The sequence below is a fragment of the Doryrhamphus excisus genome, linkage group LG9 (assembly GCF_037039965.1).
Source record: "Doryrhamphus excisus strain RoL-2023G ecotype Guam linkage group LG9, RoL_Dexc_Guam_v1.1, whole genome shotgun sequence".
In the NCBI taxonomy this organism is placed as follows: Eukaryota; Metazoa; Chordata; class Actinopteri; order Syngnathiformes; family Syngnathidae; genus Doryrhamphus; species Doryrhamphus excisus.
This window is the reverse complement of record NC_136365.1, coordinates 9550474-9564395: the sequence shown is the minus strand read 5'-3', so window position 1 is coordinate 9564395 and position 13922 is coordinate 9550474. Positions and strand designations below refer to the sequence as shown.

The window sequence follows — 13922 nt, the reverse complement described above, 5'->3', positions numbered from 1 at the left end:
ATGGGATGTATGTATAGTATGTATGGTATGGGATGGGGTGGTATGGTATGGTATGGTATGGTATGGGATAGTGTGGGATGGTATGGGGTAGTATGGTGTGGGATGGGATGGGAAGGGATGGTATGTATGGTATGGGATGGGATAGTATGTATGGTATGGGATGGTATGGGATGGGATAGTGTGGGATGGTATGGGATGGGGTGGTATGAATGGTATGGGATGGGATAGTATGTATGGTATGGGATGGTATGGGGTGGGATAGTGTGGGATGGTATGGGATGGTGTGGGATGGTATGGGATGGTGTGGGATGGTGTGGGATGGGATGGATGGGATGTATGGTATGGTATGGTATGGTATGGTATGGTATGGTAAAGTATGGTATGGGATGTATGGCATGGGATGGTATGGTGTGGGACGGTATGGGATGGTATGGGATGGTATAGGATGGTATGGGATGGTTTGGGATGGTATGGGATGGGATGGGATGGTATGGGATGGGATGTGTGGGATGGTATGGGATGGTATTGTAGATTTACTGTCTATGTTCACACATCAAAGAGTTTCCATGGTTTCTAATGTTTTTAAGCTGCTCTATCTCTCTAGAAAAGTGCTATGTTTTCTTGAAATGATTTTATTTTCCTTCTTGTCGGCTCACTTTTTCACCATCCTCATCCTTTGCTTCGCCCTTCTCTTCCTCTTCCTTTTCCTCCACTCCAGCTTTAGCGTCTTCCACCTGAATTTCCTCCTTTTTCACCTCCTTCTCCTCCTCTTCATCCTCTACCTCCTCACCTGTCAATCGTTCCAGGTCAGTGATACGATGCCATAGAGCTGTATCCGTTTTCTTGTGTTTTCCAAGGATCTTCTTCAGCTTGGTCTGCATCAGCTCCATTGTGTTGTATAATCTGCTGACCTTCTCCTCTAACTCCTTGGCCTCCGGCTTGATGTTGGCAGGATCCAAGTCAATCAGGCCGTCTTTCATCAGGATCTGTCGCCCTTTCTCCTCCAGCATGCCCTTAGCATCTGGGTATTCCACTAGCGACTCCATCAGGTCATCCTTGGACAGACAGAAGAGGTCCGAGTATCCAATGCTGCGGATGTTGGCAGTCCGCCTGTTTCCTGCTTTGCTGCCTTTGATATTAAGGATACTGATCTCACCGAAATAACTCCCGCTCCCGAGCACCACAAACTGAGTCACGCCATCATCCGCCACGACCGCCAATTTCCCATCTTTAATGATGTACATCTCACGACCGATATCGCCCTTCTTGCAGATGTAGTCTCCGGGGCTGAACACCTGAGGCCGGAGCTTTAGCACCAGCTCGATCAGCAGGCCCGCTTCACAGTCAGCAAAAATGCGAACCTTCTTTAGCGTCTCCATGTGAACTTGGATGGCTATCTCGGCTTTCAGCTTGTCTGGGAGATACCGCAGCACCTCACGTTCATCCTGTGCCTTGCCATTGTTCCACAGGTAGTCAAACCACTTGATGACGCGCAATTCCAGATCCTTGCTGACCTTTCGAACCTGAAAATAAGGGTGTTTCATGCAATCAGAGATAACAATACAAAAACAATATTTATTTGTTATATATACTGTATATATAACAATATTTATAAATACTTTTGTTCTTTTGTGGTCACAGCATAAGAAACCTGTTTATGACTTTCTAAATATGTTTTTTAACATTATTAGAGCCCTCTACACATAAAATAACACCCCTATAGTGACTATGACACTCTTATTACCCAATATAGTAGGCAGAGAAAATAATAACAATAACATACATATTAGACATAAATAAGATGTAACCTAGACTCACATATTAGCTTTGTTTTGTCCTGGAAAGTGTATTTCCTGGTGGCTGTTATCTCATCAATATGACATTACTGACACCTAGTGATTAGTGTAATAATAATACTACTAATAATAATAATTTTATTTATATCGCACTTTACATTACGGAAATCTCAAAGTGCTACAAAGAAAGCATAAAACCTACAGTGAAGCGATAAAACAAATAAAATACTGTAAAATACTACAGCTTGCATTCTCCTGGATGTCTTATATTTGTATTTTGGTTTATTTTGCCTTTTTGTTAGGTCAAGAATATGCAAATTTTGCGTATATAAATGCCAATCTATTGAAATATTTTATCATGATTAAACACGCTATGCAAATAGCCTACAATGCTGTATTTTTCCACTTGGGAATGTCCCTCGTCCCTTGAGGAAGTATAAAGTGTGTGATGGGTGTGCTGACTGCTGTGAGATTCTGTTACCTGCATGTACTGCTTGATGTTGTCAATTCGAGCCTGGAACTGGGCTTGGGCTGCATTCATGTTGGAGATCATCGTAGCAATATTTCCCACAATGGTGGCAAAGATGAGAACCCCAACTAAGAAGTCCACCACATGGAAGAAAAATTCAGAATCGAGGGCCGGTGGTGGCGTTTCCCCAATGGTGGTCAGAGTCAGTGTGGACCAGTAGAGGCTGAAGGCATACTTCCTCATGGGCTGCCCAAATGCAGGTTCCTCTGGGTCATCTAGCGCTGGGTAAACCCATTCATCCGCCCCAAAACCAATAGACTTGGAGAAGGAAAAGTAGAAGCAGGCGTTCCAATGGATAATGATGAGGATGTACATGATCAGGTTTGCAATGCGGAATATATTGGGGTAGTTTGTTTTAGTTTCCGTTTTTGTGAAGAATTCCATCATGCGGCTGATCCTGAGCAGCTTATTGATGCGGATCTCCGGGTAGTCCATACCCAGAAGTAGATACAGGATGTCGGTTGGAAACATGGAAATAACATCCAGCCGGAACTGGAAGCTGTTCATGTAGCGGTCGCGCAGCAGCTTTTCATCTTTGATCATCAGGCCTTGTTCAAGGTAACCTGCAGAGGTACAATGATTTATTGACAGGCTAGATTTCAACCTGATTGTCCTTCATTAAGCCTCTATTCATTCATTTTTTTAAAATCAGTTAGCATATTTACACAAATATAAGACAAGCCTGAATATAAGACAACCCTCCTTTTGACAAAACAAATGTATTTTTTAAGACTGTGTGTCTGCATTTCTCTACATCACAATGAGACTATCCTAGCTGACTTTGGGCAAGAAGCAGAGTACAACTTGGACTGGTTGCCAGCCACTCACAGATCTCTAGACATATACTTTTTTTTCTGATTGCAGTCAAAGTCAAAATTGGTCAATATGTAAAATGTATTCCTTAAGAAGGAATGGTTTACTTTGGTTTATTTACGTCATTGACAGCCTATTATTTGGCGTGGTTAGCGCGCAGACCTCACAGCTAGGAGACTAGGGTTCAATTCCACCCTTGGCCATCTCTGTGTGGAGTTTGCATGTTCTCCCCGTGCTTGTGTGGGTTTTCTCCGGGTACTCCGGTTTCCTCCCACATTCCAAAAACATGCTAGGTTAATTGGCGACTGCAAATTGTCCATAGGTATGAATGTGAGTGTGAATGGTTGTTTGTCTATATGTGCCCTGTGATTGGCTGGCGACCAGTCCAGGGTGTACCCAGCCTCTCGCCCGAAGACAGCTGGGATCGGCTCCAGCACCCCCCGTGACCCTCGTGAGGAAAAAGTGGTAGAAAATGAATGAATGAATATAAAACCAACTTTTAGGACTTTAGGAAATAAATTATTTTGTTTTTTGTCATTATGTGCTATTTCGGTTTACCAAAGCCTGAAGTTGCACATAACAGCTAATTCATTTATGTTTGTGTCAAAATCTGACATTGATTTTAGACATACTTGAACTCGGGTTTAGCAAATAAGTTGCCCATCTTTGTCCATGTGTTTCACCTGTTCTCGTCCTAACGAACATATCAGCCAAGTACATGAGGTCTGAGGTGTAGTCCAATAAAATCCAGTAAACGATGAAGTTGTGCTGCAACTCCTCAAAGCATGCCCTGTTTGAACACCACCAGAAAACATATGTAAATACTAGAATTAAAATGATGCTTTACACATTTATGTGACTGCTAACATGTTTTGTTTTTGGCAAATTTGAAATGTAAATTTGAATTTGTTTTGCATGTTTCTCACACATTTCAACACATTTAGGAACACATAAGTCAATGATGATGTAAAGTGCAGTTTTTAAATGGAAAATTCAGACCTACATGGCCCTGTGTAAGAAAGACCCTGGGCAAAAACAGCCTACTTGGCAGAGTTCTAAGATGAAAACCAATGCTCATCTCAATTTTTTTCACAGAAAACATATTGATGATCTCCAAGACCTTTGAGAAAATACTCTGAGACAAAGTTGAACTTGTTGGAAGATGTGTCCCATTATGTCTGGTGTACAAGTAACAGAGCAGAAAAAGAACATCATACTAACAGTAAAATGTGGTGGTGGTAGTGTGATGGTCTGGGGCTTTTTTTGCTGCTTCAGCGACACGCTGGAAAACCCTCCAATGGGCCAAAATTTCTCCACAGCGCTGTGAGAGACTCATTGCAAGTTATCGTGATTCCTTGATTGCAGTTGTTGCTGCTAAGGGTGGCCCAACCAGTTATTTTTTGAGGTTTTGAGGGCAAAATTTTTCACACAGGGCCCTGTAGATTTGGATTATTTTATTCCTTAATCATAGATTTTCATTTAAAAACCCAATGGAGAACATTTGGTGAGGGATGACAATGGTTGTTGACAATGGTCATCAGTTCCAGACAGTGACGCACATTTGGCTTGTTGTTAAAGAGGGTGGTACTATTATTGTCCGCCAATAATGTGGTAAATGTGGCCGAAATGTAAGCTTTTCTCGATGTAGTGAATGTAGATTAGAAAGAAGTTGTCCAAGCAGTCACCTGGCAATGATCATGGTCCAGTTGTACATGACAGGTAATGTGATGATGAACAGCCAGTTGTAATAGAGATTTCCAGCTGGGTTAATAACAAATATTTCTTTGGGCCTGTACAAAAAGACAACACAGTTTGGTTAAAATGAATCGCCTAAAATTCATCATCCCTGGTCCTGTTCTGCTTCATGAGTCACTTACTTTTCTACTCCCTTCTCATTTGCGCCCTTTTCTTGCTTTTCCTTCTTCCTGTGAAGCGAACATTTAGCGGTAATGCATTTGTCAGACGTAATGTAATAGCTCGTTCTTTTGTCATTTTTTCTTTCCCAAGAGAAAAGCCTTGAATATGCCTTTAAAACAACATGAAAGTGAACAAGGGCTTCACTTATCTCATCATGGCTCCCTCATTGTACTTACTCTTCACTGTTATTATTGTTGTTCACATTGAGAAGGTGGTGAGGGACCGCGTGAGGCGCCATCCTTCAAGGCAAAGAGAACAAATGAAACCCACTGTGCTTATACAATGTAATGTGTATGTTAAGATCCGCTCACACGTCGACCTCGCTGTGATCTGCACTCTTGGAGGCAGCCGGTGGCGCCGTCTCAAGTGGTACAGGGAGGTGGCGAGTAATGGTCGACGTGGTCATGGCAACACATCTGCAGTAGTAGGCGTCACAAAAAAAACAGAACATCAGGAAGACGTTTTGTGTCAGGTTAACATACACAAGGATGCAGTAGTAAAGAATTGAATCAAATACAGTGGAACCTTGGTTAGCATCATTCATTCGTCAATGAAGGTCAAACCAAAACAGAGGCTGAAACATTACTCCAATGAGTAATGTAAATCCAGTTTCCATCCCTTCCAGAAAGCCAAAAAGCACTTAAAAACACTTAAAAGGACTACAAAGTATTACATGTTATCATAAATGTACTTGGTGCTACATGATGTTTTTGGAGGTGTTTTAATAGCGGTCTTTGTATTTAAGGTTACTTTTACTTTTGAAGATGTGATTCTTGACATCACTGTTCCCAAAGACACAATGTTGCAGTGAGATCAACACCTTTGTCTTCAACACCACCTTCCTATTTTGCCATGAGTTATTTATTGAATTCAATAGTGTTTCTGACCTCAGGGACCCATAATAGAGCCAAAGAAGCTACACACAATAACCTGAACAAAAAATGTCTAGATTCTCCAGAATCTGCACCTATTCCAGCTGTATTTGCTTTGATCTCCAAAACGGTCTGTTTTAATGTTTTAATTCTCATTCCAAGGAGGAGCACTCATTGTTGGACACACTTTGTCAGAGGCACCGCTGGTGTTGTGCAGCTCTGAAGTTGGACGTGAGGGCATTGCGTTTACTAAGTGCAGGCAATCTTGGCACAACATTGGTAGAGGAAATATGGTCATTACACGTTTTTTTCACGGGACTACCCGTATTCCAGCAATCGATGAGCATTGTGGTTCTCCCCACTTCCATGGCTGCACAGTGTGTCCGACATTAATGCACCTTTCCCGTCGAGAGCGCACAGCCTCTGTGGTCAGCAACAGTTTGGCGGACATTCCACATTCATGTTCACAAAAACAGTCCGGTCTGCAATGCCATTGACAGATTAAAATGAAATATTTTTCTCTTGCTGGGAATCACCAACTACAACCACTTCTGCTTGAGCTTGCCTCGTAGAAAGATTTCCTGGGAGCCATAGCTAACAACCCTAAAAGAGTTGTGCGGAGGGCAGTCCTAAAACGTATCTGGCCTACAACACATGTCCCTATAAGGACGCACGGCTCCCTGTGATGTAACAGCATTAGTAAAAGGCATTGTTTAATGTGAGAATACAATATTTATATATGTTTATAGGTCAGAAAAGTGGAAAAAGCATAATAGGTCCCTTTTAAGAAATAAATCATCACAAATCAAGAAGGTGGCTAACAGTTTGCTAACCCAAAAAATGTACACAAACGTACAAAACGAATACATTTTTGCAAATTTTTCAATGTTAACTGAAAAACCCACTCACCAGGGTGGATGCTGACTGAGGTTCCACTGTAAACACAATTTAAAGAAATACCTTTGGAGGCGATTTAATACAAAACTTTGATGTCTTTAAGAAAGAAAAAAACCTGAATCATGAGGAAAATAAAAGTGTCCTTACAAATGCAGCCCAGATCTAGCTAGTTAGCAGCTAATGATTAAAGACTGACATTAGTAGTCGAATCCACGTACTTGGACTTTACCATCTCTTCCTCAATTAATATCCCTATAAGTTTCCATAGTTTGTTTTTCTTGTGCTCTCAAACCAATATTTCAGAAAATGTTAATGTCTTTGTTTTGGCATTGTTGAGACATTTGGACCCAAATGAACCCAAATACAACAAGACAGGGAAGCTTTAAACTGTTTGAAAGGGGGGGGGGGCTTAAACTGTCCACTTTTCTATGTTATTGGAAAGCAAAATTGAAATAAGAAAACAATTTGAAAATATTCACAGTGTCTGCCTACCTTTCCTTATAGTAGCTATCAAGGCCATTTCCACTCACATCAGAAAGATCCCAGGTCCTCAGAACCTAACATTCCACCATATCAACATGTATCCATACTACTGATAAAGCATTGAGGCTTACCTAATGCTGTCATGCTCTTATAAAGAGTAGATGGATTAGTGGTGGCTGAGAAGATAGGGGAGTGTAAAGGCAGCCCCCTTTCTCGGCCCCACTGGAGTGAAAGACTCACATGGACAAGCTCAATTCTGCCTCTTTGTGTAATCCAAAGTGCTGAAAGACACTTAGTGGTGATGTTTGTGTTTATGCTCAACATATTTGTCTTATTTGTGGAACCGTAGAGGATTTAGACTCCTTGCACACATGGACACACATGCTGAGTCAGCGCTCTCAGCAAATGCAGCTCTGATCCTATTACATGTTGCCGGCTATACGAGGCGAGGCTTCACATCAGGTAGACATGCTCGCCCTTCAATAAACAAGAGTATTTTGCTGTTGTTTGCAATTTTATCACCTCAATTTTCTCACTTCCACAAATAGGCACAAAAAGTTATTTAGCATCATCACTTTTTTTCCATAGGGAATAATGTAAATCTAATTAAACCATTAAATCATTCATTCATTCATTTTCTACCGCTTATACTCACAAGGGTCACAGAGTGCTGGAGCCTATCCCAGCTGTCTTCGGGCAAGACACCTGAAGACTGGTCACCAGCCAATCACAGGGCACAAACAACCATTCACACTCACATTCATACCTATGGATAATTTGGAGTCGCTAATTAAGCTAGCATGTTTTTGGAATGTGGGAGGAAGCCGGGAGAACATGCAAACTCCACACAGAGATGACCTTAGGTGGAATTGATCTCGGGTCTCCTAGTTGTGAGGCGTGCGTGCTAACCACTCGTCCGCCATGCAGTCAGAAAATATATTTTATGTTGAATTATTATCGTTTTAGATGCAGAAAATACTGAAAAATATGAACAAAATGTACTTTTACCTTAATCAAGCCTCTCTTTGGCAAAGACGGCAATTAACGTCCAGGGGAGGAAGAGAAGAGGATCCACACCAACAACATCTTCCACTGTTTGTGATCTTTGTTTCATTAACACCTTTCACAACATTAGTGTCCTTGATTTCTTTTTTTCTTTGCTGGGATGGGATATTTGTGCTCTACAAATAAAGTTGATTTGATTTTGATTTGATCTGTGTATTTTCTTGTTTGACTTCAATAGTGTTTCTCTCATATTTCATTCATCCTCCATCCATCAATCCACTTTCTATGCTGCTTATCCTCGCAGGGGTATGCTGGAGCCTATCCCAGCTGTCAACCATTCACACTCACATTCATACCTATGGACAATATGGAGTCACCAATTAATCTAATATGTTTTTGGAATGTGGGAAGTGAGTACCCAGAGAAAACCTTAATTATTTTTGTAATTAATCATATATTTTGGCAGCTATACAATTTTCTGCTTCATTGATCATTTTGATCTCAAAACTAGCCCACTTGAAACACATGTGAGTGACAGGAAAAAAAGCTGTGACTCACTTGGGGAGAATTTGTTCTGCGGCACCTTCCGGTTCCCATGTATAAATCTCAATATAAGTATTTTTTACAATGTTATCTAGTTGGGAAAATACTGTCTTGTATCTGTGTCAATATGGTCCTCGAGATAAGCAGTTTAGTGTAACACAGCAAAAGCTTGAAGAAGATAAAAAGTTGTAGAAAGAACATTTTATGGTGCTGGGGTCTGATTTAATAGGAGGGGAGCTTGGATGGCAGCTTGGATAAAAAGATACACATGAAGAAAGTGGTGCTATTTTGTGCTAATCTTTATCTGACAGGACTGTTATAAAAGTCCAGTCAGTCATAACCTACGAGATGTTTTACAGCCTGGAACGAAGGAGCAAAAATTACTTTGGCACTGAGGGCTCTGATCCTGCGACAGGAGCATCAGCCTCAGGAGCAGCAGCATGTCCTCCTGCAACATCTCCAACTTCAGAGCCAGGTTGTGCAGCGTTCAATGCTGCCACGCCGCCAACATTTGGTGAAGCCTCCACAACCTCAGCCGGCGCGTCGACAGCAGCTACAGGAACAGATGCAGCAGCGGCGGCAGCCTCTGCGGCTGACTCCTCCTCTTCTGCTTCCTCTGCTTCTTCAGCCTCTTCATCAGAGTTTAGAGGAGCAGCTAATTTTGGGGCAGATTCAGCCTCCTGTGTAGGAACATGTTACATTTATATTACATTTTTAACACACACAGTGCTAAGAACTACATTCAGCTAAATGTCAAGACTTCTCACGTCGTTCTCTTCCTCAGATGCTTCTCCAGCTGACTGTGCAGGAGCCTGAGGTGGAGGAGGTGGTGGAGGAGGAGGAGCGCCAGTGGCTGGCTGAGCTGGTGCAGCATCCACCGTCTTATATAACGTAAATGATATTGTTTTAAAAAGAAGCCTTAAAATGAAAACTTTGCATTACTTAATGTTGCAATAAGTGAATATGTTGAAGAACCTACCACCACTGCAGCAGCAGGTTCAGCCTAGACAAAGGAAATAAAGTTATGAGTTATATTTAGTATACTACCATTTCAAAATACAGTCTAGTCAAATACCGTTTTTCTCTTATGTAGTGGTTGAAGGCGTTTATATACCCATTTTTTATTGCAATCAACAAACACTACTATTTGTGGTTTGTTTGTTTGGTTGCTTGTTTTTGGTTTTCTATTCATGTCATTACACTATTGTTATGTTTATGTTCATTTTATGTTTTCTTCTTTCTCTTTGGGCTTTTCCCTTCAGGGGTCACCACAGCAAATCCATCGTTTCCAACCAACTCTGTCTCTCTCACACCAACTACCCTCATGTCCTCCTTCACTACATCCATAAACCTCCTCTTTGGCCTTCCTCTCTAAACGCAGCATCCTTCTACCAATATATTCACTATCTCTCCTCTGGACATGTCCCAACCATCTCAGTCTGACCTCTGACTTTATCTCCAAGGCCTCTAACATGTAATGTCCCTCTGATGTACTTGTTCCTGATCCTATCCATCCTGGTCACTCCCAATGAGAACCTCAGCATCCTCATCTCTGCTACCTCCAGTTCTGCTTCCTGTCTTTTCCTCAGTGGCACTGTCTCTAGACCAAACAACATGGCTGGTCTCACCACAGTTTTGTATACTTTTCCTTTCATTTTAATGAAAGGAAACTCACACCTGACACTTTTCTCCATCCTGCCTGCACACGCTTATTCACCTCCTTTTCACAATCTCCTTAATTGTATATGTTTTATAAGGCTTAATTTGTAAAGGATGTATGTGATAAGAGGTCTGCTGTCTGTACAAGAATTTTTAAATAATTTGATGCTTTTCTGACCACACTTTGAGGTGCGAGATACAGATTATTTGACAAAAAGCTAGCAAGATAAGCAGAATCAGACTGGGCTGGAACATAAAAATGGACACACACGACACTGTGGAGTTCACACAGAAGCCCCCGTCTCCACAACACAAGGATAACTGCACAGGGAACGTTTAACATCTACAATTGTGTAGATTTTGTAGATGCTGCTGAATGAGCTCTTTATTGTCACTTTGTTCGTGAGGCCACGGGGCGTCTAGAGTATTTGAGGTCATTGTTTAGAATCTTACAGGAGCTTCTGTAGCAGGAAGGAAAGGGTTTGCAACCATCCCCTGGGGAAAAGAAACATAAATTAGTAATTACATGTATTTTCTTTTGTATTGAAATAATCTGGCTACGTACCTGCTGCTGGTACAACCGATACATCTCCATCCACCTCAGGGCCTCATTGGCGTGTGCAGCAATCTGCTGGAGAAATACCAGACGTCTCCAGACACGCAGTGCAATTGAGCCAATTATCATGTTGCACATCTATCATGACGTGACGTTCAATAGACTGATGAAAAACTGGTATGTGACAGACAGTGGTAACTTACCTCGTTGTTTTGACTCTCCTGAGCCTACACAGGAAGAAGAAGATGGGGCAAGCAAAGGTGATGATTGATGATTAAATATTCAAGTATGAGGATGTTTTTGTTTTTTTTAATTTAGACTTACAGGAGCTGCTGAGCAAGCCACAAGCAGGCACATCATGAGGATGACATGCGCCATTTTCACTGTTTGGAGTTGAGAAATACTGTTAGTTATGTTCATCGTAAACATCGTAAACGGCAAGCATTTAGTTCTTATGAAATCTTAGGAATATTTACTCAGCCAATCACAGGGCACATACAGACAAACAACCATTCACACTCAATTTGAACAATTTGGAGTCGCCAATTAACCTAGCATGGTTTTGGAATGTGGGAGGAAACCGGAGTCCCCTGAGAAAACCCACGCATGCACGAGGAGAACATTCAAACTCCACACAGAGATGGCCGAGGGTGGAATTGAACCCTGGTCTCCTCACTGTGAGGTCTGCACGCTAACCACTAGACCACTGTGCCGCCGCAAGCATTAAGTTCATTCTGTAAATTAACCTAAAAGACAAAACTACACAAAAACGACAACTTTAATCCCACACACATACGATGTCCGAATGAAAACAATTAAAAATGTCATTTTTTATTTCACATTTTTCAGAATAAACTCATATAATCCTGTTAAAATGTTAGATTTTAATACTTATAATTGTCCCTCAACTGCTGCTCTTTATCCCATTCAAAGCATGCCGTAACATTTCAATAATACAAAGATGTCATGCTACAGAAATGAGAAAGTGTTTCTCACTATTGATATTGGGATAATGGTGTGGGGAAAAAAAGTGTTTAAAATGGAAATATGATATTACTGTAACATTTTTACTGTCTTGTACACTTTTCCTTGTTCTGTTTCCTGCCTTTTTTTCTTCTGAGACCCCCTACCACCGCTGGAGGCGGAGCTGCTGTATGCATCTGACACCTATCATGACCCGTCTACTGATGCTAAGTGCTGTCGGCTGGGAGACCGCCACATTGTTCCACCATCTATCCCATGAACTCAAGTGCAGCGTCTCTGTAGCTGAACCTGAATCTTTGCTTTGTTTTGTTCCTAAAGGATAACGGCACAGGGAACTGAAATTTCAAACTTTGGAGTTTTTCCATGGTGTAACCTTGTTAGTTTTTTGTGGAACAATTAAAGACTTTGTAAACCTCACCTCTGCGTTTAGGGTCCAGACACACGTCAAAATCAAATGTTGGTACTTATAATAATAAGCAAATACTCCTTGAAATGTATTTCATGGAAATTAATTCTACTGTCATCATGAATATAATATATACACACAATTGACAGTTACTGTGGTACCCATTATGTCATTGTATGGTCATATCACCTTGTACTTTGGTACGTGACAAAAAAATTGAAAAAATTATTAATTAATTTAAAAAAAATTAATTAAAACAATTAAATTCAAAAAAATATATTCAAATAAATTAAATGAAAAAAAAAATTAGATTAAAATTAAAAATATTAGAAAGGCAGGAAGTGAAGAAATGTAACAGTTACTGATTATAAAAGTAGCAGACGGAGGGGTAGGATTTAATAAGCTTTGCTTCTTCCTACTCCTTTTGGACATGTGGAACTGTGAACTGATTATGGGATGCACTCAATTGTAATTTGATGCATGTTCAAATGAAATAAAACCATAACCATTACCATTACAAAATGATCCTAAAATCTTACCTTCTTCCTGCTGCAGAGAGGATAACGACGATGAAGTGTTTCCAGAGGGATGGAAAGTGGTCTGTACCGGCCCTTTCTGGTGGATGTCATTTATATACCTGAACTTGGGGCCATAGCCAATCAAATGCAACCAAAAACACAGAGGAATGTGTTTGAAGACATATTACGGGGGTCCTTTTCACTTTAATTACATATTGTGTAAGTAGCACACATGCGTGTCTCTTTCACTGACATCCAAACTGATAGATGCGGACATTTCAGGTCAATTGAGTCCATGGAGTGAGCAGAAGACATCTTGTGTGATTTAGTGAGTCCACAAGTTGAACAAACACTTTGCAGGACGAGAGTAGAAGGTCTTCCAAGTAGCCTACGAAAGTGGCGCCTGTACTTTTTCTTCTTTTAGAAGTCCTGTTGTGACAAGCTTTTGTCCCCCAGGGGAAGCATCCCATTTAAAAAGCTCCATCTCACCTTTAATGGGATCTCTTTTTGCATTTACACTTGCATTCCAATGTTGCACTCAAAGTGTGTGTCATTATGATGTACTGCAGCTTTAAGTGTAGCTCCACATCCACATTGTTTTGTCAAGCAGAGTGGCAGGCTACCTACAAGTGCAATGTTTTCATCAACAGTTATTTGTGAATAAATTCATAATATAAATAATATAAATTACAGTGGTATCTCATTTTTTGTCAAATTTCATCATACAAGCCCACATCCTCCTGCAATATTTGTGTATGTGTGCTCTATGTATTTGCAAGTATGTCAATAGGATCATAATTCAACTGTGTCTGAATGGCTTTGGCTTCTTCCTGTCAGTTCTCCTTGTCCTTTCCCTCGTTGTATGGCACCAGAGCCATTTTGGTGAGAACAAGGGTCACTGTGTTAATTATTAATTCTGTGCTACATACCAGAAGTGGGAGCAA

At 40.9% G+C, this 13922-nt stretch overlaps 2 protein-coding genes across 3 annotated transcripts; both read right to left on the bottom strand.

The window, feature by feature from the left end:
* Nucleotides 1-446: 446 nt before the first annotated feature.
* cnga1a (cyclic nucleotide gated channel subunit alpha 1a) lies at nt 447-7586 on the bottom strand. 2 transcript variants are annotated; one of them, XM_058091585.2, is made up of 8 exons: nt 7439-7586; nt 5367-5471; nt 5232-5294; nt 5016-5063; nt 4824-4928; nt 3822-3928; nt 2278-2888; nt 447-1523 (listed from the first exon to the last, which is right to left on the bottom strand). In XM_058091585.2, exons 2-8 carry the CDS (start codon nt 5459-5461, stop codon nt 633-635), a joined length of 1920 nt encoding a protein of 639 aa, XP_057947568.2. In that variant the 5' UTR covers nt 5462-5471; nt 7439-7586; the 3' UTR covers nt 447-632. The 2 variants fall into 2 exon arrangements, with proteins under 2 accessions (XP_057947568.2, XP_057947567.2); XM_058091584.2 differs by having other exon boundaries at nt 7317-7478.
* A 1487-nt stretch (nt 7587-9073) lies between these two features.
* Nucleotides 9074-13050, bottom strand: enam (enamelin). Its single transcript, XM_058086634.2, has 8 exons — nt 13000-13050; nt 11395-11453; nt 11274-11297; nt 11080-11145; nt 10968-11009; nt 9835-9858; nt 9623-9736; nt 9074-9535 (listed from the first exon to the last, which is right to left on the bottom strand). The coding sequence occupies exons 2-8, from the start codon at nt 11446-11448 to the stop codon at nt 9236-9238; spliced, it is 624 nt and encodes a 207-aa protein (XP_057942617.2). The 5' UTR covers nt 11449-11453; nt 13000-13050; the 3' UTR covers nt 9074-9235.
* Between the last annotated feature and the right edge of the window lie 872 nt (nt 13051-13922).

What these genes read in the sequence shown, in the direction of transcription:
- cnga1a (XM_058091585.2), bottom strand. Translation starts at nt 5,461, where the DNA reads ATGACCACGTCGACCATTACTCGCCACCTCCCTGTACCACTTGAGACG. An exon ending in GTTCGTTAGGACGAGAACAG is followed by an intron (nt 2,889 to 3,821) that starts GTGAAACACATG and finishes GTACCTCTGCAG; the next exon opens with GTTACCTTGAACAAGGCCTG. An exon ending in ACATCAAGCAGTACATGCAG is followed by an intron (nt 1,524 to 2,277) that starts GTAACAGAATCT and finishes CCTTATTTTCAG; the next exon opens with GTTCGAAAGGTCAGCAAGGA.
- enam (XM_058086634.2), bottom strand. Translation starts at nt 11,448, where the DNA reads ATGGCGCATGTCATCCTCATGATGTGCCTGCTTGTGGCTTGCTCAGCA. An exon ending in ATCGGTTGTACCAGCAGCAG is followed by an intron (nt 11,010 to 11,079) that starts GTACGTAGCCAG and finishes TCTTTTCCCCAG; the next exon opens with GGGATGGTTGCAAACCCTTT. An exon ending in CATCTGAGGAAGAGAACGAC is followed by an intron (nt 9,536 to 9,622) that starts GTGAGAAGTCTT and finishes GTTCCTACACAG; the next exon opens with GAGGCTGAATCTGCCCCAAA.